The sequence below is a fragment of the Zootermopsis nevadensis genome, unplaced genomic scaffold, assembly GCF_977971745.1.
Source record: "Zootermopsis nevadensis isolate Lab colony 2312 unplaced genomic scaffold, Znev_1.0 Znev_ptg000006l, whole genome shotgun sequence".
Taxonomy (NCBI): domain Eukaryota; kingdom Metazoa; phylum Arthropoda; class Insecta; order Blattodea; family Termopsidae; genus Zootermopsis; species Zootermopsis nevadensis.
The window spans coordinates 11,816,882-11,840,221 of record NW_028259138.1 but is presented as its reverse complement, the minus strand read 5'-3'; the positions used below and the strand labels follow the sequence as shown (position 1 = coordinate 11,840,221).

Below are 23,340 nucleotides of genomic sequence, written 5' to 3'. Positions count from 1 at the left end.
ATGGAAAACCACAATATAATGGCAAGTCAATCTGTAAGAATCACCAAATGTCTTATGAATTCTTCCTATTAATGTTCTAAATGACAATCATCTCATCATAATAATACAAATAACATCAAAATGTTTTTTTTCCTACACCAGACTTAAGCCTCTCAGTCATTAGTCTATATACAAGGCGACAAGTGTCAGTTGTTTTTAGCGAACAGGGGGCACCACAAGTAGGCGACTGACTTCGCCTCCCTTTTTACAAACATTCATACTTTGAGTAGGACTCAAAATGTTCAACAGCCTACCATTTAGTCTCACAAGTCTTATATACATAAAAGAGCACAGTTTAAGGTAGCAGTAGGATTGGTTCCTATTGTGGGTTTTAGTGAATGCAGTTTGGGTTTCAAGAAGCTGGTCAACACGTATTTCCCCACTGTGCATTTGTAATGTTGTGAGTACAAAAGACATACAAGAGCCCAAATGTTTAGACCAACTACGAGTTTTCAGGAGACAAAATCACACAGATATTTAAAGACAAAAAAAAAATACCTGTGCTGAGGAAGGTTCTTTGGGCCCTCTTCAAGTTCATGCTGTGCAACAGCAGGAACACACTTGGCCTCTACTGATGCATTTGAGTTTGAAGCAGATGGTTCTCCCAAATCTACCAACGGTGCATCCTGCAGTGGTACAGAAGGCTCCTGTGGTGGTGTAATAGGGTGAGAGAGAGGAGAAGCAGAGATAAGTAGTGATGACTTGCATCCACCTGTAAGAATATCCATTGGGGACACAGTCTGACTAGTTGGCTGGCTCCGACTCTGGTAATGCCCTAAAACCTTTTTGTTGCTTCCTCTGCTGGAACTTCTCCTAGAAGACCCCCCTGCTGGTTTCTGGAACGGTGCCAAAGCAAATACATCCACAATAATATCTTTTCCAGGGCTGGTTTTCTCCCACGACATTCCTTTATTTGCTTCTTCATCTACAGGATGCCTCCAGTAACTATTATGAACTGGAGAAGGACTTCTCATGCCACCATCATCATCAGTGTCCAATTCATCATCAGCAAGGAGCGGCTTCTCACCATACTGGTGCCCCACAAACAGAAGATCATGGCCATCATTAATATCAACCTCATCCTCCGCTACAATCTGTTGACTACTAGCAGTAGCATCACGTTTACTTGTTGGTACCTTATGACGGCGTCTCCCATCATCTTCATCATCATCATGGGTTGCTAAGCTCTCACACTCAGCATGGTAAGCAGAAGAACCACAGGTAATGATACTTTCTGATATGGTCTCATCATTAAGATGCTCTGGGTTACAGTTGAGTCTATCTTCCTCATCCCCTTCCACTTGAGCTTCGTCTTCATTCATAGCTCGTAGGTCACTAGCCGATCCTGTGCATCATATAACAATACAAATAGCATTCACTCGAACTCTGAATGTAATAGTTTCTGAACTTTAATTATTGCCTCAATTAGCAACAAATATTTTATGTATGGTTAGAAATGGTTAACCACTAGTCCACCAAGGGCAAGGTTAAGAATCAAGAATTATAAATTAATAATTATACAATTTAGTTAATAATCTCTGCACAACAGTAAATCTGCAAGATATAAACTTATAGTTTCACACCACAAGTTTGTACTGTCAATCTCATTCTTTTTATATAATCACATTAACAGTAGAAAATAAGAATATAAATAATTGACTACATTCTACACAAATACAATTATACTAAATTCTGCGCAATTTATTAATATCTGGATTCTGAATGTCTAAATTTACAACTTTATGCACTATAAAAACTTAGGTCCAAGAGTTACTCATCACCACTCAACTTTATGACCGAATCACTTGGTATTTAACAAAGACATTAACCAATCATGACAGGGTTTAAGAGAGACAGCATACCAATAGAGTCATCAGACAGATGACCACCACACTTTGGATCAGAATTCGGATTTGTGGTGGCAACATCTTTCTTGAGCTTACTATCAGCCACAGCAGCCAAGTTACTTCGTACTCGATGCCGTTTTCTTTGTACTTTGCTGCCAACTGTAGAATAAACGTGAACCCTTTCAATGTTAGTGAAAATATGTCAGTTTGCTGTGTCAGCCAATAATCACCCTACTGTGAACATTAGATAAACAATACTTTTTCATCCCCACACATTTTAACACAATTTACTGACTATGCTATACAGCACATATACTTTAGGAAGTGTTTTAAAATAATCCAAGAATCAACAACTCCACTCAGCATATTATCTTCAATGCAATCAACACTGTAATGTTAAACATCAATAAGGTATACAAAGAAAATTATACATCTATACAATGATGGATGATCTTCTGGGTTGCTATGCCAATATTCTGCCTCTGTGTCAATATCTCACATGAAAACACTGCCTCCATTATTAGGGCTGAAATGAGCAATAATAACAAAATACATTACCAGCTTCTGGCTGACTTGTGTGGCTGTCATCTGAAGAAACATCCTCGAAGTCGTGTATCAGCTTCTCATACTTTGATCGGTCTTCAGCTGGGGCTCGTACAAATGGTGGAGATGTGCCATTACTTCCTATAATTAAGGTCGTTGTAACCCCTTCTCTATCAGGACCATCCAGTAACTCAGGTGATGAATTCCTGCTCCTCTGTATCATCCAATGACTGACTCGAACTGAGTCAGAAGACTTTGTGTAACCTGAAATTCCAAAACTCTCCACTATATCACATTTATCAGAATTGCTAAACTACTAAATGTGGATTACTTTAAGATTATGCTGTGAGCAACAATTCACTTTAAAAAACAGTTAAGCACATTAAATGTTTGGAGGACATTTAATCTGTAACAACTAAAAACAAATTAAACATTCACACAGAATTTTTTTTTGTAACAACGATAAGACTAAAAGGTGAACATGACAGCTCAGAAGGAAGAGGTGGGTGAACATACAGCAAGCAAGGAGGCGAAACCCCAATGGAGGAAACCACTTCGCCTAAGTGGCAATGTAAAAATGACATTAAATTTGAACTTTGAGATTTATTCTTAAGCAACATACCACCAAGATATACAGATGATATGGAGGTGAAGCTTGACACATTCTAGACTTTAGCACTAGGTGTGGCGATTGCTTCAGTCACTTTACAACCAGAGGAACAGAAGTCTCCAGTAACCATTGGATGGGAGGCTGGGTGAGTCCCAGGGCCTGTGTGGATGTGCTGGCAGAAAAAGGTCCCTGTCCTATTGAAAATCTAACCCTAGCCTTCAAGCCTGTCTTCACCTACTTTAGTAACTGAGCTGTTCTCGCTATTTCTGCATCTTACAGTAACAGGATTCATTTAGTCAATGACAATGTCAATTGGTGGCCTCTTATTGTCAAGTATAAATATTTGGATTCAATAATAGGGAATTTTTTGACAGGTAGAAAAACAATCATCTACTCATGGAATATCCTACACTACCATGGAATTAGTAAAATGTAAAGCTCAGAAAAATCCCCATCTCTATCAGGAATCAAACCCTAGCCTTTCATTCTATAGCTAGTCACTAAAACAACACAGCACATGATTAACATAAATGGATTATTATTTTATGAAAATTATTCACCATGCCAGATAATGTGTCTGTGTTCTCCAACTTAGTTCTTTCTGTTTCAATATTTTCAGTATCCCAGCCAGGGACTTGCTGTCATGACATTCTTCATGGTTACTCCGACTTATCCACAGTAGCACTTAAAATATGATCATTTTCTGCTGCATAGATTACAATTAAAATTCTTGTTCGTCATAGCATATAAACCCATTCTACTCCAAAATCAGATCATCAATAATTTCCCATTGCAATAGTAGTACTATCATAAGGAAGGACAGGGAGTTCGAGTTCAGATTTGCACTGATATATAACAAGAAATTAAGGAAAAATGTCATGCCAACAATATGGTGAAAACAAAGATGAACCACTGACATATTAGTCAGAAAAGAAATGGAATAGACTTAGGTTAGGTATTTAGTTCATTACAAGTGTGCATCATATACAATTGCCAAAAGCAAAACATCAGAGAAATGCTTAGTTAATAAACTGGCAATGTCATAACCATGCTGCTATCAGATTCTGCATTTTCAGTGTCTGACACGAGCAAAGTTAAGTGGCTTGAATATTGAATGGGGCATTGGTTTAACCTGAGATATCACTGAGGATCATTCACACATCCTAATGTACTTTTATCATATAGAAATATGAGATTTTGACCCATGGGCGTGACAGGCAGACATAAACTCTAGGTTCAGAGTTCAGCAGAAATAGCTACTGTCTTAACTATGAATGAATGACAAATGTTACATTAATAAATTAAATTTTCTAATGCAGCATGGTCACGACAAAATTTTTTTTATACTAAGCAAACATCTGTGGGGTTTTGACAACTGCTTGATACATGGAGAGTTTCTGGCATGTTGTACAAAACACTGCACACTCACAGTAACATTACTGACAATAAATGATCCTATACAATCCATCGACATTACTCTTCAGTGCAAAAGGAAATCCATACTTCTGTTAATGCTCTCTCAATGTTAAATGGAAACAAATATGGTCCTGTACTATTTATTTCAAAAAAGCAAAGTTTTCCTTTGCCACAACACAACTTTGTGAAGGCATTCAGAGGACTGCAAGTTGAGTTCTATTCATTCTTAAACTTGGCAACAAACAGAGGTGTAGTCTACTTCACATTCCAGACAGGGAAAGAGCCCCCATAAAACCATTGGACAGGAGGCTGGCTGGGGCCTAGACATAGCAGTGAAGAGAGAAATCCTATCCACAGATAAGAATCGAATCCCAGTCCCTGGCCTGTAGCTAGTCACTATACTGTCTCAACAATTTGACTTACTTCTAGTTTATTTTACATGCAATTAAAATGTACTACCATAAGAAATATTAGGTTTGCCATAAGTCCTTAGACAGGTTTTATAAAAACAGTCAACAAACTACTATAAGCAGTTACAGAACTCGTGGAAGGTTTAGTTAGCTTCAGCATCAAAATATAAACAAAACTAATACATAATATATTCAGACCTATCATTTGAAACTTCTGATGAAATTATTCTGTTAAGAACCCATGGTCAGACATTCCCAATGCTGTGAAGTGTACTATTTATTGTTACAGTTTGTCGCATTTGGCAGATGACTGTGCCTACAGGGTACGGTACATGAAACATGCAGAAAATAAATTTCAGTCAAATATTAATATTTCAAGGAGTGTCCAAAAATATCATCGTAAAAACATGTGCCTTGGGTAAAAATAAACAGGCAGTCTGCTGAATGTATGGCAAGATCCGAATGGTATAATAATGAGCCACACGACAGATTGCCAGAAACTGCTCCACATTTGTTTCATGTTTCAAATCTCTTTAACTCTGACCAGGGTTGTTTCAATACAGAGGTGGGAGCAATAATTCACTACACAACATTAAATTAGTTAATCAAAAACATAAGCCTAACTAACAGTACTTGCAAAATACCAAAACTAACCACCACCACCTTGTCATCTGGAACACCCCTAATCAGAAACAGAGAAGAAAATAACAAGACGCCATCAATTTGAGAGCAATGCCATTTATTGCAGTTGCTTGTACATGGTGCAACTGATGAGACAGATTATCAAGAAAGATATATATAGAGAGAAATCCTGACTAGAACAGACTGAATTTAAATCCGTCCAAATTAACAAAGTATTCTTATAAAGCAGAGTTCTGATAAGGGCTGTTCCAGTTCACATTCTGGACAGGGAATCACTTTTTTAAATTCAGTCACATAATTACATACAATATTTGCAGCATGCATTTAAAATAGTCAAAGTCTTCCACAAAAACACACGCTTTTAAATTATTGATCAACAGCATATACATCACTCAGTTGCAGCGAGGGTCTTAGCTTTATAATCGTCATCAGACAGTCTAGCTCAGTGGTTCTCAAGCAAAACTATACTGCTGTTGCATTCCTTACAAATGTATTAAACTGAAATATATTACAGGTCACAGTGGCATTATCTTGATAGTTTCTTTTAACTCTTTTGCTAAGAAGTTCACAGCAATACAAAGGCATACCAGTCCTAGTCGGCAGTTTCTGTGGAACTCACATTATTGCAAGTTTGAACCTCGCCGGCCCTGCAGCAATCTTTTTCCTGGAAGGGTAACACATGTTGACATATATGCAGAAGTTTTTGCCTATGTTAAATACAATTTTTATAAGATGTTTCAATATATAGCTTCGTTTTTCAAGTTGTTAAGTGGTAGCCACAACTACTTTTAGGTATAAACAAACAGCGGATGATGATAGTAGTAAATTCTTATTTGCAGACTTTGAATCTTAGGGAAAATGTAAGGATGATAAATAGTCTAAAAAATAAAATTAAAAAAAGATTTTCAAATTTACTTACAGCCAAGACATTTTGTACTAACAAAAATTACACAGCAAAAGAGTTAAAATATTTATGCAATTATTTTCAGACAGTCTTCTAAATTATTTATGTAAATATTTTCAATAAAAATGGGCACACACAGCCTAGCATCTAACACACTGTACACACAATTACTGCATGAAACCTTATTCTGAATAAAGCAATCTTTTGGTCAGCTTTACACATTTAAATTACTACAGAAATCTCAATCCTTATTCATCATTCACAATAAACAATATTTAATATTTTTACCACTGGGATCTATCAATCATTTAACTATTTTCTCGTGCTGCAGCAGGTTCTGCTACGGCTGTCATAATCTGATGAAGCCGGCAATCCCAGGATGGTTATATATTACATGTATTTCACAAGTTATAAGATGGCACAACACAAAATATTTCATTTTTAATATCTTCTGCCTCTTGTTATCGGCACAGAGGTCTCCTCTGTTATCCAATTATTATGAAACAACCCAAAAATTTCTGCATAGTCTATTATGCTTTACATGGCAACAAGAAGCACGAAACATGACGACTTTCAGTCCCAATGAGCTCAACTTCTGACAGGACAAAACAATAAAGTGAGGTTATGTTAATTTCAAGCATGGTGTAAGTAACAGTAGATATGAAATACTTGCATGATTCATAAGTAGTTAAATAGACACAGTGGTTAGTAGCTGCTTGAACATTTCAATTACTGTCAGCTGGTATACAGTACAAATACAAGAAATATTGTTTCACTGTTACAGAACTACAAAGAATAACACAAACTGAAGGAAACGTTCATCAGCCTTCAAGCAAAGGAAGATCTGACCCATACTAAAACAATTAAATCTCTCTTGATCAAATTGGTGTAAAGATCTGAAAGTGGGTAAAATGTGACTTGACACTACAACTGTGAACAAGCATTTATGCACAAAGTTTCTCACAAGAATACACTCGTGTCAATTAAAATATATTCCCAATGACAAAACTTATAATATTATGCAAGTGATGCAACAATATATGCCAATCACACATGATCTGGCAGGACTGCATGGTCAGCACTCAAACTGTGGAAGCATTTTGAAATCAGTCTTTGAAGTATCACTGTTATTACACGGTAATATGACATAATAAGGAACAATCAAGATGTGACTGAGACATATTTAAAACACAATCCTTTGTCATCATCAAATTACCATGGACTTAGTAAAGTAAAGCATCCCGCTACACGCCTAATGGCGCTTGGGGGGAGTAGAGGTATAGCTCCTACTCTTTCTTGACCTCGGCACCAGATGGGGGTGAGTGGTCAGCATCACGCCCCGACCACGCTTTACCCCTGGGAAAGGACCCTGGTACCCATTGTAGAGGAGGCTGGGTGGGCCCCAGAGCCGGTCTGGACGCAGAGGCTAGAGGAAAAATCCTCTGCCCCCGTCAGGGATCGAACCCTAATCGCCCAGCCCGTAGCTAGTCACTATACTGACTGAGCTATCCCGGCTCATCCATGGACTTAGTAAGGTTAGGTTATTATGAGCTGTCTACAGCCCTTTGTACAAAAAGTAATTACGCCTTCCAGTATCCTAACCACCATCTTACTTATAATTCACTTCATGAACATCCAAAATACTAAATGCATTCAAGTCAAAGTGAATCTTGAACACGGGTGGGCATCTATTTCTACTTGGGGGCCAGATGGAGTTATTTCAAAGTGAACATGGGCTCAACAGCCTCACAAGAAAAATTATACAGCACAAACATATTAGTTAACAATTATTTACAATGACTGAACACACTTTATAAATGTACCAAAAGTCATAAAAAATATTAACAATAACTAATCTGGACAATATATCCTAATTTCTGACTGGTGTTTTTAAGGTGTTAAAGCATTCAGTAAACGTACTCTCGAGTGTGCCATGCTTCACTTCCTCATACCAGTTGCAGATGCAGTTTTAGTAAATGCAAAAATAAACAAGGTTATTAAGAACATCAAAACTTGCATCTGCCAAAATCATTTTTTTATTACAATACTTTCCCTTTGCTATGTATGGAAAGTAAAAATTAATAATGAGCTTATATTAGTATAAAAACATCATTTTGGTCAGGAGTAAATTTTTTGTTAACCATATTCCTGATCTATAATAAAACTTTGTATCAAAATGGTGATGCAAATTTGTCTCTCATATTATGTATATTTTGACCACTCTGGCCCCTGCCCATCAGGCAAGAGTAATAAAAACCCACTTCTGAAATTATAAGATCCACTGGGAGGAATTACATTTATATCTGATACAGAAGATCAGCATATAATGTGGTCTTTTAACTTCATGAAGGTACAATATTCTTCACATTCACAAAGTTTCAATGCAGTGGATTCAAAAGTAGTCAATAAGCAGGTTATAACATAGCTCAAGCATTTAGATGTAAGTTTCTCATCACAGAGGCCCAAGTTCAATCCCAGGGTAATGAATATGCCAGGAAATATTAAAAGGCGTATCTTTAATGTCAAAGTAATCTGTCGCTACTCAGACTCCAGAAAGCAGAAATAACAATACAATGGTGAAAACTAAGATGCACACTTTCATAATTTGTATCCCCATCTAATTATGTTAATGTTAAAATAAAGGAGTATGAGATAAGCAAGACATGTGGCATGCATGGAAGAAATGAAAACTACAAGCAGAAATTTGGTTAGAAAATCTGATGATAAGAAACCACTTGGGAGGCCTAAGTATAGATGACAGGATAAAATAAAAATGAATATTTGGAAAATAGCGTAAAAACATAAGACTAGATTCAACAGGTTCAGGAAAATATCCAAAGGCAGGCTTCTGTAAGATGTTAAGAATCTTCAGGTTTATAAATGTGGGGAATTTCTTGAAAAGCTGAGTTAACTATCAACTCTTCAAGGAAGATCCTACACCATGGTAGCCTCACCATTTGTTGTAATTTTAAATGTAAACTGGGAAGGCAAAAGCATCTGTTCTATAAGACAGCAGACCTTCCACTACCATGTCCACACTTTGGGCACTGACTACACTTCCACTCAGTAATGCAAGGTTTAACAGTAGACATGTTATACATAATATGCTCATTAACACCTCAAAGTGTAAAAAATATTAAGTTTTCAAGGCGACTATCTGCAATGAAGTCTTTTCAGTCAATCTGCCACACAAACAATGAATGAAACTCAAATTCTGGAGACCAGCAAGGAATAATAAAATGAGTGGTACAAAACAGTCAAATTGCCAACTGCAATATGGGAGGCTGCGTCATGCCACTCATTGTCACATTCATGGAATTCTTAGCTGGTTTCTGTTTTCCCTTAGGTGTGCGTGTGTGTATGTTTGTATATAAAAAAAATCCCATCTATTCTTACACATGCAGATGGAGACAGTCTTCATATTATAAGTTTTATTTCATATCAATATCTGATAACCTGGGAAACTACAATCCATCTCAAAACAGTTACACTTTTCATTGAAAATAAACTGACCAGCGAGTGCAAACACTAGATACATGGGATGCTACTTCACTCACTCACTCACCCAAATATGATGCCCATTATGTAAATGAAGACAGGCAGGAAATCATGGAAGAAGACCTAGGAGAAGACCCAGACAAACCCAAGAAAAATGTGTGTTCAAAGGTACTCAAAAGAAATAGAACAAATTGGAATGAGGTCAAAACAAAAAGGTAAAAGAAAAATTAAGAGTTCCTTGCAGCACCTCTACATTTAGGTACAAGAAAACTGACTAGATAAGTAAGTACAATGTATTTAGACACAAAAAACTTAAGTTCCAAGCCCAGTTAAATATCTCTTTATATACTTCATTTAAGCAATCTTTCGAGTACACATAGTTTCCATGCATTCTTTGCACCCTGGCATTCAGAATGGTCCTACTAGGGTTTGATTCCCAACAGGATCAAGAGAGGTAACTACTACATCCAGACCACGTCTGAGACCCACCCAGACTCCTACGGGTAATGAAGTCTCTTTCCTCAAGTATAAAGAGGTTGGGGCATGAGGTTGATTAACTAAATCCATCTAGTGCCAAGATCAAGAATGAATGATGGTATACTTCCACTCACATACGTGTCTTCATAGCATGGTCTGTTTTAAGTACGAAGGACTTCACCATTACCTTTACTGAATGTCATTTTTTAAATTAATATTAGCCTTTTTTTTGCTTTCTCTTTAAGAAGAACAAATTACAGAAGTACCAATTTTGTTTACATAAAATCTGTTGAACATAACCTCAAATATACACACATGACATCGTTTTAATTGTTAACCTATAAAAATATTACATACAAAATTTGTAGGTATGTTTTTGTATGCATGATCAATCTATATACCAAATAAGTTTTACTTGCCTACCTCTGATGGTCCATTAGCCATTATCATCAAACTGATAGCAAAATACAGATTACATGCATCGGCCATACTTTATTATCACATTCTTAAAAAACAAAAAAAGCATACTTTTCAAAGTTGTGCTACCATATACCATTTCAAGAGCCTACAGTAAGTGCTGCTAGTAGCGCTCCCACCTCAAAAGCTTGTAATGTGTCCCACCATGTTGTTATTAATGAATGTAGAAAATTAAAAAGTACAATGGGAAGCCTTCAATGGCACAATGTAAATAATAAATCTAATCAAAATCCATCCAGCTGTTCTCAAGCTGATATGTGGACAGACATGAAAAGATCGGTTTGTCTGTGTCCATTGTATGCACACTGTGCAAAGAATGCATAGTAACCCATCAGCACACAGAAATGTGAATAAATGCGGCAGATTCATAGGGAACTAAAGTGTGTATCTTCAAAAGTACAGGTAGCCCTCGATTTACGCCGGGGATGAGTTCCTAGACGAACCGGCGTAAATTGAAACTTTTATAATGTAAATCAATGGGAAGTCAATGACATGCATTCCCGGCACCCAAACATTGACGAGTAATATAATGGCATTACATTTAAAGCTCTGAAATAACGTAAACAAAATAGAGGGAATTTAAAAAATACATTTTATACATTTACAATCAGCAATTCGTTGGTCCTGCGATTGACTGCGATTCTTTCATGTGATTGATGTGTACAGTCATCTCTGCTGTTATGCGATAGTTGCATTCACATAAGACAACGACCTCTGGAAAATCACGTAGTAAGAATAACCCCCGTACCTCCGCAGAGATTAAATTAGTCCTTTGAAAGTTTAAAGTGTCAGGAATGAAGTTGCATAAGCGCAAACTCGCATATGCAAAAGTTTGCATTTCACAAACAGCCTTTACTGATTCATCGATCTCATTGGAGAAAATTCGCGTTAACGAAACATACGTAATTGCAGAGATGACTGTATTTATAACCTTTATTCAAAATCAGCAATGTAAGAATTACGATTTGGTATAAGAATCAGTACGAGATACTTTGTAAAACGTTATAAATAATAGTAAAATATATTTTTTTCACTTTTTGACTTTCTGGTTTCAAAATCGGCGTTATTCTGAACTGGCGCAAATCGAGGGCTACCTGTATTATACTGAGGTACGAATATTTAAGATACATGAATACTGGAGTAACAGGAAAAATAAAGTGTACAGAAACATTTACGGAACATATTGCTACTATCAGGAGAGTAACATTCATTACATCATGTTACAAAGTGTAAATATTAAAATCACATCAAAAATGCATGGTTCTATGTCCGAAGTAGCATCATCATAACTTCTGTATTAACAATTGCAACAATGGTTTATAGTAATTTCACAGTGACAAGAAACAGAGGTGTAAGCTGCGCCATGCTTCTGCATTCTCTAAGAATTTTAAATTTTTCTTGTGCCAGTATTCTGATAACTGATAAATAAAAGGCACAAGTATTTGATTCTTGTGAATTATGCCACTGGAATGAACCATCACAATAAAATTTGAAATTCCATTCTTCCAAAGTTTATTTACTTTATCTTGTAATATATCATCATGTCCAATTTATACTGTTTCAGTTTTAAACCTATACGACTACCCCAGTAACAAATCAAAATGTGAGCTTCAAAACTTAGAACTGAGTTTAACACAGTATACTCTCCGAGGCCCATTTATTTGGATATAAAACACTGCCAGACCAATTTCAAATTTCCTATCCATGAATTTTAAATTGAGTGGGATCTGTCCAAAACTGGAGCAGAAAGTTAGTCTTAAAATGTCACAAGTTTTACAAAGGGCTTGAAAGTGACAATGCTCTTGTCTGAGGGATATTTTGTAAGCTTCATCAGCAATGAAAGATGAAACTGTCGAGAAACATAGAACTACACCAAAGCACATCATTCTAAATCTACGTTTAGGCCCTGAATTAATGTTCCCCATTAGATAAGCCACGGTACATAGCAGACGGCAGCATCAGAAATTCTCTCCAAATATAAAACTAATTTAGCACCAAATATTTTCTCCACATCAAATGTAAAACAGAAGAAAAAGAAATGTAAGCGCAAGGATAATTTGGAAAGAAAGGCAGCATTGCACTACATGAGCAAATGACAACAAAAATTGTTACACACAAATATCATTCTTAGAACAGCATATTATCATTAATCCATCAAATACTGACGACAAAATTTCACCAGTACGTCATCTTCACACGCATCAAAGTCTGTAACAGTATATATATATATATATTTATGTACAACTGTAGTATCAAATATCAACGAATCAGCCACCGACTTAAAATTAACTCACAGACACGTGATAACATATGCACTGTTCCCAACTTAAATGTATTTATGATTCTGTCATTTCATATAATCTTTATATATCACATATATCATTATGGCGTAAGTCCATCTCGTTGAACAAAAGTGACAAAATATGTAACATTATACAGAGACCACTGTCTCCTTGACATCATTTACAATATCTGTATGACTTGAAGCTTCTGTAGCGACTAACACTGATAAAATGCTATCTGTATGACCTTACGATATTTACAGGATGTCTCCTGGTATAACTACAACGATACGCACTACATACACACACATTTCTTCATTCATCAATAACAACAAAACATTAAGGAAGCAAGAAATATGAGTGCCATTACTATACAGTAAGACGACTCTTTGAGCCTAAAGCAGCCCATCCACGTACGAGTCTGGCTCGGCGAGCTTGACTCGTGAGCCGGGCTCAGATAAATTTCACCACACATGTATAGCAGACTCGGCTCGTGACACCCCACCCACAATGAAACCCGAGCCAAGCTGGACTCGCAAGCCAGACTCGTACGTGGATGGGCCGCTTAAGAGACCAGTATTCACTTTGTACATTAACAAGTTCACTCACATACAGCAGAATGAATACAATAAACTAAGACCACCGTGGTTAAGTTAAAAAAAAGAAGTGTGCACAGACAAATCTTTTCAGATCAAATGAACCAGCGTTACAGCAGTCTGCAATGACTGAAAAAAAGGCCCTATCATAATGGCTTTGTTCAAGCACCATAATTCTGTAGGAGAGATTTCAGGTTCTCATGACAACAAGTATGATGGTGACTGTCTTCTGGGATATTCTGCCACATAGTCTAATAAAACTGACTGATGTCACCCTGATAATAAAAACAGTTAAGTATCTCTGAAACATCAATCATTTCTACCAGACTACATGGTGCCACATGCCATAATCCAGTCATATTTTTCCTAATTCCCTGTCCAATGATCTGTTAGTATTTCAGTATACAAAGACACTTTAGTTAAGAACTGTATCCTAGTATATTGTGTACACAAATTAAAAGAAAAGTTGACGGTGCTTCTAGAAATATTATGGCACAGTAGACACAGACTCTGTTTACAACTAACCACAGTCTGAGTGTACTTTGATATGGATATACCGATGTCTTACTTCAGTGTAAAAAGCTAACCAGTATCCTTAAGATTACCACGAGGATAGATGAGCTTCATAATTTATACTCTTCACCAATTAACAAGGTAATCAATTCACAGAGATGGGCAAGGAAGATAAGATACAACTTAAAGAGACTTGGGCATAGATGAGTAGACAAAATTATAATAAAACTTAAATCAGGTAAGAGCGTGTAAAATGGATTCAAATGGCTCAAGATAGAGTTCAGTGATGGGATCTTGAGAACATGATAAAGAAACTTTAGTTTCTACATAAGGCAGAAAAACTGATCAGGTGAGCAACTACCAGCTTCTAAAAGAGGTCTCTGCTCCAAGGAATTAGTTATCCTTGAGAGTAACCTCTTCAGTACAAGATCCAATGTTAACTATGCCTAGGTATCATAAGTTGTCAAACTCGTGTGATCTGATCACATGTTTTCATCATAAGCTCTTCGAACTGAATACATGATGTGGTTTTAGTTGCAGACAGCACAAAACATTCCAATAAACATGAACAAGTTTGGCACTGAAAGAGTTCTGGACTGTAAAATGGCAAACAAACAAAACCTATGTAAGATTTGAGGTTTTCACAGCGGTGAGTATGAAGATTTCTGTCTTCTGGGCTGTTGCGCTGTGTAGTCTGGCAGATGTTAGATTCATCGCCCTGATGACAGAGGCAGTATGACCTCTGAAACGTTGGTTAACATCGACCAGACTACACGGCGCAACAACCCAGAAGACAGAAATCTTCAAATAAAATCTAGTATCACCACCACCACCACTATCCTTCCCAGTATTAAGCCCAATCGTTCTTTTAGCAGATAAATACCACAAACAAAATATGTACACTTTTGAAAGCAATAATAAGTCGTCCAACCGGCTGTCAGCGAACAGAATACCAATAAATGGCCTTACACACACAAAGAGAAGCCTTCCATATAGACCAGTAAAACTCACTTAACTTATACAATCACCTGTTACTGAAATTCAGAATATACAGTGACTAGAATTATGCACTACAATTGTGTGTGTACAATGAATATAGTGGAACCTCGACATAACGCAGGTTTCGGGAGACAGCTTCAGTACCCATGTTATAAGCTACCTGCGTTATATGTGAAACATGTAAAACATAAAGATATCTGTCTTCTGGGTTGTTGCGCTGTGTAGTCTGGTCGATGCTAACCAACGTTTCAGAGGTCATACTTCCTCCATCATCAGGGCGATTAGTATGAAGATTTCTGTCTTCTGGGTTGTTGCGCTGTGTAGTCTGGTCGATGTTAACCAACGTTTCAGAGGTCATACTTCCTCCATCATCAGGGCGATTAGTATGAAGCTTTCTGTCTTCTGGGTTGTTGCGCTGTGTAGTCTGGTCGATATTAACCAACGTTTCAGAGGTCATACTTCCTCCATCATCAGGGCGATTAGTATGAAGATTTCTGTCTTCTGGGTTGTTGCGCTGTGTAGTCTGGTCGATGTTAACCAACGTTTCATCGCCCTGATGACGGAGGCAGTATGACCTCTGAAACGTTGGTTAACATCGACCAGACTACACAGCGCAACAACCCAGAAATCTTCATACTCAGTGCTGTGAAAACCTCAAATCTTACATGTAAAATGTATGTAATCGTATTGGGGGACATGATATCCGAGTCTGCGGTATAACAAGGCACGGTATATTGAGGTTCCACTGTATATACCTCGTACCACAAAGAAAATTACATAAAAATGATAAAAGTAAATAGCTCTGTGGATTTGAAGGAGCTCGTGCAAATTGCAGAGAACAAACATAACACCATGTACAAACAGCTTTATTCAGTTTACTGATCTGTTACACAGAAAGATATTTTCCATTCTGAAAAAACACGTATTTTATTTGCAGTTCAATCACATCAGTAATTGCAATCAGTGTTGAAGAGAATCCACATAATAATGAATTATGGCTCAAATCTCTTTTCCGATGTTATCTTTTGATACGAAAGGCTACAAATTTTTTATTGTTTGTAACTATCTGGGGACTGACAGTTCTCTCTCATTTCTATGCATTAAATGCTTAAGTGCTGCATTTCATGTCACAAGATAATATCCCATCAGCCACCAACCAGTGGAAAAGATGGGCTCAAGCTATAATCCAAGAAAATTGGGTCCTATTCAACACCGATTCTAACAAAAATGTTTGAATTATGAATTAAATACCCTCTTTTACAACAAAAATGCAAAATACTTCTCTGTGTAAAAAAATAAACCAAACTGAACAAGTCTCTTTTACATATACTTATGTAAGGTCTACGCAATTCATGTGCGTTTCATTCAAATCCATAGAGCTGTTCACTTTTATCATTCTTTTTTAAAAACATAATTTTTATACCACCTGGTATATCATCTGCATGTGAAACATGAAACTAAAATTGCACAGCAAGAATTACAATATAAAACAGCATAGCACAGTAATTCAAGGAACATTTTACCTCCTTTGTGGTATAACTATCATATGTTATGAACAACATAAAGTTGGTTTAATTTTTGAAGTCTTTCTTGACAAAGATCAACTTCATACATAAAAAAATAAAATAAGAGAATTAAAATAATATCCAGTCACACCTCCTACAATCACATTAACATACACCAGACTTTATCCTTGCTTTGCTAATTAAGCAACCAAGCACACAAAGCAAGTTTTGCAAAGCCTGATATGCCCAATGCCTTGAAGATGGCTTGCTACTGCAAGTAATACACACACAAAGAGATGTCACAACTGTTCAACAAATTTTATTTCAAGTTTACTTTTCTCACATCGTCCTCGGAGGTATCTGTTACAGCCTTTGCAATCTTTGAGTCACGTTAGGCTTGGCAGTGAGATAAAGCATATAAAATAAAATTATTGACCACAAATAAATCATTCTACATTTTCCACGTTATTCATTTTGTAGTACGTAAACCTGCTTAAGGCAACTGCAGATGTCACCATTTGCAAAGTGCTTGTAACTTATTACCAACTGGATCCCAAAACCATCAAGTTCAAGTCATTTTGCTTCTTGTAATTAAATAACATGTATTCTGCTCAGTGGTTTTGTTCCATAGAAGATTTTCAATGCAGATATGTTCAAAACATGTTTCAAGTGATCATTAGCCCACATGATAAAATACTGATGAGAAACCTCCCATTACCAAGCAACAAAAATTGAATGACAATCAGTGATAACTGAACAGCACAGAAAGGAATCTCATCGAAGATACCAAAAACATATTTCTTTCTAATGTCTCCTTTCTAATCTCTGAGTGGCAAGGATATTCCAATGATACATTCATAATGAAGACAATGGCCAGCAGAGAAAGAGAATCTAAGTCTAATTTTGATTCCATACCACAGTTAGGGGCTCAAAAACCAAGCATAGGCCAACACAAAGTTTTGACTTTGTCAGAGGTAAGAAATCTTGAAGCTACACAGAAAAATTTGTACTAAATACATCTGATTATGAACCCAAGACTTTTTACACAAAAGTACAAACTCGAAACTGGTGCTTATAAATATGTTTTACACCCACGGCCACTATTGCCTGTAAAGCCATATGAAGGAATTTGAACGTAAGAGGGAGAAAGCAACAGAAAGGAGAAGTTACATGAGGAAGTCCACGATTTGTGCTCTTTGCAAAAATTATTAGGAAGATGAAATAAAAAAAGAATGAGATGGGTGGGAAACGCAGTATGCACAAAATAAAACAAGAAACAGTCACTTAATTTAACTGGAAAATCTCTAAAGAATCCACTCGAGAAATACGAATACATTTTTGTGACACAGGTTTTGAAGATATAAAATGGATTTAATTAGCTCAGGATTGGAGTTCAATGGTTGGCTACTGGACTGTTTCTTAACCTGCTGAATAAAGACCCTGTATCATGAAGTTAGTTTCCTCATACACCACAATATAACAGTACTCAAACTATAATAACACTGTGACAGAGTTCAGCTGTCTCTCTATTTATTTAAATATTCTTACTTTATTTAATAGCACTTCAGGTGCTTAGGTAAAGAGCATCAATGATGAAACAAATAGTGAATAATGAACTAGAAACAATGTGGAAGGAAGCAGTCATGGCCTAATTTAAGGCACTAGCCTGGCATGTCCTGAGGAAAACCACAAAACATCACTCAGGATAGCTAATTTCTGAGATGAGATATAAACCTCATAACTCAGGAATACAAAACAGAAAAGCTAATCACTTAACTTTGGTTTTCAGTCAAGTGTCTCCAATCAAAAGTTAATTTACAATAAATATGCATATTTCAGAAAATAAAGAGCAAAACAAAGAGCAGAAACATTTATTTCTTGAAATAATTTTGGAAGGACAGTGTTATATCAATTAGGATCAACATGTCCATCATTTGACTAAGAACAAATTTATGATACCCAAGTCTGCATTTACCTCGTATGGAAATAACGACGCTCATCATAGACCTCCACAAATTATCAAAATATTTTTAAGCCACAAATAAATATATTTATTTAATTATACTAAAAAAGATAAATATTACTAGTAACTGAACCTAAACATGGCAATTTTCTTTCCCTTTCACAGCATCTCATAGGCCTAGTTTGGCTGCGTTGTTTGTGCACGTGCAGAACATTTTCTATCCATGAGTGACGATAGTAACGAAACATTCAAAATACATTTCATGTTTGATTATATAATGAAATACAATATAACTTTAAAATTACTATATAGTTATTACAAATTTTCTCTAACAAAATATTTACAAGTAGCACGATACAATCCCACAAAATTATTTAAAATACCATAAAGCTTCATGGAATATTTTAATTCCCCCACATTATGCTTGAATGTGTAAAAAATTTACATCCTATAAAAATCTTACAGGAACAAATGAAGTAAATATGATATATCTAAAACAAAAATAATCAAGTATAATAGGCATTGTCAGAAACTTATTCAATCACACACACATTACACTGTTAAATGTAACAGTTTTCCTCATATTGTGATGATTTATTGGCATTCTTAAATAAGAAATCATCAAATAAACTTAGGCTTCCATCCGCAGTAGGTTAACTGTCATGGAAGCTTCCTCTAAGCTAGTCAAAATCTGAAATGGCCAGTTCTTAGAAGTTGATTTTATTGTTGCATGCAATCCATATATACAGAGCAGTAGATCACAAAGGCTACCAACTACATTCTTATCAGTGATGTGGGGCATGATATGCTGGCTGCAGTGTGGATAATCCTGCAGGAACAAAATATACCCAACTGCACATACTAAATGCGGACTTAACCATGTTTTAAAATCTGTCTATAAGAACACTGTACCTAACAACATTTTGCAGCATTCAAGTAAGTATCCAATACTGAAACACATTTCCTAGTGGCATAATGTTTTCTGTAACAGTAGTTGAATCATTTGTTTTCCCGTAACATAATTAATTTTGAAGATGGCTGTCTTCTGGATTGGATGCAGGCAGCAAGGACCTCTGAAACAATGGTAAACTTCTACCAGACTACACAGCACTACAATCCAGAAGACAGCTATCTTTATACTCGCCACTGTGAGAACCTCAAATCCTACATGATTAATTTTGTTTCTAAGCCTTAGAAAGAGTGTTTCATGATCTTCTATTGGTATCACATACTTCAGATGACACCAGTTTTTATCAGCTACAGACCAGGTTTCATGGCACTTTTTGCATCTCTACAGAGTACATTTCCTTCCTGCATGAATACCTACAAGGCAACTGGCTGCAACCCTAGTAATAATGCCACAGCCTTTGCATGTTACACGACAGCATAATCAGCTGAACATTTTATTTTCAATATTTTCTTCCTACCTTGAGCACAAAGGTTTCTAAATTTAGCCAATTTTTACCACAAATGTCAACTGCAATGACTTTATTCAAACACGTGCATACGTCAAGCTAAAAAATGTTTCTGGCAAAGAGTGTGTTTAGATCAAGTCATGAGACTTTACAGACTAAAAGTCTGAATGTGATTATGTGTTATACGTAGATTGGAATACGAAAGTTTTACCCGCACAATGAAGTAAAAAAGTTTGTCCCGCTACGTGCCGTACAGGCGCTTGGGGTGAGTGGAGGTATAGCTCCTCTCTTTCTTCACCTCAGCACTAGATGGGGGTGAGTGGTCGGTATCACGCCCCGGCCGGCTTTACCCCCGGGAAAGGACCCCGGTATCCATTGTAGAGGAGGCTGGGTGGGCCCCAGAGCTGGTCTGGACGCAGAGGCTTGAGGAAAAATCCTCTGCCCCCATCAGGGATCGAACCCCGGCCGTCCACCCCGTAGCTAGTCACTATACTGACTGAGCTATCCCAGCTCATCCCATGATGAAGTGCTTAAGCACAAAGTATGAAGGTGTATATTGAATATGTAGGTAAAATTCCATATTTTTTAGGACTCAATCATCAGATCAAAGGAACGAGCTCTGGTACCATTTGGACAAAATATACAAAAGCAGATCTAAATAAGGCAACAAGCAGAAAAACTGCTACTGAGAAGTAAGCCCCAGTCACCAAACTCACAGCCACTCTCTTTACTGACTGAGCCATCCTGTCTTATATTTACAACAGAGATCTGTCCACTAATTTATACGATTAAACACATCATTTTCAAGATGAACAGGAATTACAGACTGTTTTTGAAACTTCTTTCACCTAAAAGCCATTCTTGTGACTTTTAGTTTCCAAAATATGTGAAATTTGTTAACACGTTTAGCTCAGCAATCAATATACAACACTCACCACACACAAATCAATGCCACAGTATGAGTAACGACACAGAAGTAAAGTTTTATCAAGAAATGCTTCAATGTACTGAAGAATACATAAATGAGATAAATACAATTTTGCATGCTTATGCTTCAAACACAATTATGTAGCTATGGAGAGTATATATTTCTTGTTACATCATAACACACAGGCATTTGAATCTCTTTCTGAAAAACACACAAGTCCGTGAAAAAGCAACTGCTTCTGCCAAAGGAACAAAAAACAAAATATTCTTTGTAAGATTTGAGGTTTTCACAGCAGTGAGTATGAAGATTTCTATCTTCTGGGTTGTTGCACTGTGTAGTCTGGTAGATGTAACCAATGTTTCAGAAGTCATACTGCCTCTGTCATCAGGGCAGTATGACTTCTGAAACGTTGGTTACATCGACCAGACTACACAGTGCAACAACCCAGAAGACAGAAATCTTCAAAATATTCTTTATATCATCTCCATATATGTATTGTTCAGGAAACCATTAATTCCTAAAAATGTGCATGACTATCTGTTATGAGAGGAATATTAAGGGTGGGAGAAAAATACCACTTTAACTCTAAACACACTCCTTGTTTAGTTTAGCATTCTCAGTTCTGGCTCTGAGCAGGAATTTGTAAAAGCATAAAATTTTAAAAAATTCCAGTTTCCACCTAAGACACATAGCACAATACTGCATTTCCTCAACTGATGGTTAATCCACTAATGTGATCCATCAGATATCCAGAGTTTCAATCAATTTTCACCTGATGCAACATTCATCATTTTGTGAATGTGGTATCAGTCCAGGGTTTTTATTTGCATTTGTGTCTCTGACCATATGATTTGAAGGCAAGTGACTCGATTGTATTTTTTTTCAATTTTAATAAACGGAATTTCACACCAATACAACAAAATGTTATTGTGGGTTCAAGATACAATTCCCTCAGTCTAGATGAGTTTAGTTTTGCATGCAAATCTGTTTTATTTTTCTCAAATACATTTATATTAATCCTTAAAAGGTAGTGGAAACTGTGTGCACCACCTGCTTTAACAATCAACGACTCTGCAACTTGATCACTGAATGTATTTATGGATTTCGTATGATTCTTAAGAGTGAACAGAAATTATTTGCCTACATAAGACTGACGAACTGATTGTTGTAATGGAGAAGCATTGTATTTTCTTTGCAGTACAGACTGAATTTTTACATAACATTTAGATGAGCTTCAGTATCAAACAAATATTACTTTATCACCACTTTGTTTCACTTTCATGCTACATCAATAACAATGAAACAAAAAGAAACAATTACTGACCTCTGAACAAAAGGAATTCTGCAATAAAGTCTGTTATATTAAAAAAAATGCTTCATGAAACAAGAGTCTGACACAAAGCGTCTCCTTCTTCACTGCAGGAATGAAACAATGTTATGTAACTCTTTATATAATACGAGAAAAAACTTTAACCTCTTTAAGGAACTTCTCACGTTTAGCGTATGTTCTGTTTCAACTAGCTGAAGCAACTTCGCGTCTTCAGCCTAATTAAAGAGAGAAAGATAAAGACTACTGAAGTAGTTAGTAATGAGGCTGTTATATTTTACCTCCAGATGGTGATTTCTTTGGTGTCTGCTTTTCTTTGTTGCCGTGTTTGGAAGCTACACAAAAAAGAAAGAAAAAATAAAATGTATATTATGATAAAGATGATATTCATCGCCCTGATGACGGAGGCAGCAAGGACCTCTGAAACGTTGGTTAACATCGACCAGACTACACAGCGCAACAACCCAGAAGACAGAAATCTTCATACTCTGATGACGGAGGCAGTATGACCTCTGAAACGTTGGTTAACATCGACCAGACTACACAGCGCAACAACCCAGAAGACAGAAATCTTCATACTCACCGCAGTGAAAACCTCAAATATTATATATTATGATAGTTTCCACTTTTCTGACTCCTTGCACATTCTTTGCAAAAAGTGCATGAAATGTATGAATACTGGGGATGATGCAATCACCATGCATCTCACCACTTTAGATCTGACACAAATGATACTGACCTTTGTAGATGATGTATGGTCATTATTCCATGTTTCATCTCTGAAACTACTAAAAGGATTTCAGTAAGTATGACATTTTTTAGACAACACTAAATCTGTCACGCAAATTCAGTTTTGATCCATATTAAGAATAACCCCTATTTTTCAAAAATCGTATGACAATATAGACCTCTTCGTAACCAGGTAATATTGACCTGCAATAAATTAACA

At 36.4% G+C, this 23,340-nt stretch overlaps 1 protein-coding gene across 6 annotated transcripts in view; it reads right to left on the bottom strand.

Moving 5' to 3' along the window:
• Window positions 1-23,340, bottom strand: part of Nak (Numb-associated kinase) — a 52,010-nt gene that overhangs the window by 12,585 nt on the left and 16,085 nt on the right. For 3 of the 6 annotated variants that reach the window (XM_022066496.2, XM_022066497.2, XM_022066498.2), the window contains exons 13-16: window positions 22,673-22,726; window positions 2,445-2,693; window positions 1,902-2,045; window positions 538-1,384 (exon numbers count right to left, since the gene is read on the bottom strand). In XM_022066496.2, the coding sequence (XP_021922188.2) occupies window positions 538-1,384; window positions 1,902-2,045; window positions 2,445-2,693; window positions 22,673-22,726 (1,294 nt within the window). The remainder of the gene's footprint in view (window positions 1-537; window positions 1,385-1,901; window positions 2,046-2,444; window positions 2,694-22,672; window positions 22,727-23,340) is intronic. The other 3 variants (XM_022066500.2, XM_022066503.2, XM_022066499.2) reach the window with 3 other exon arrangements.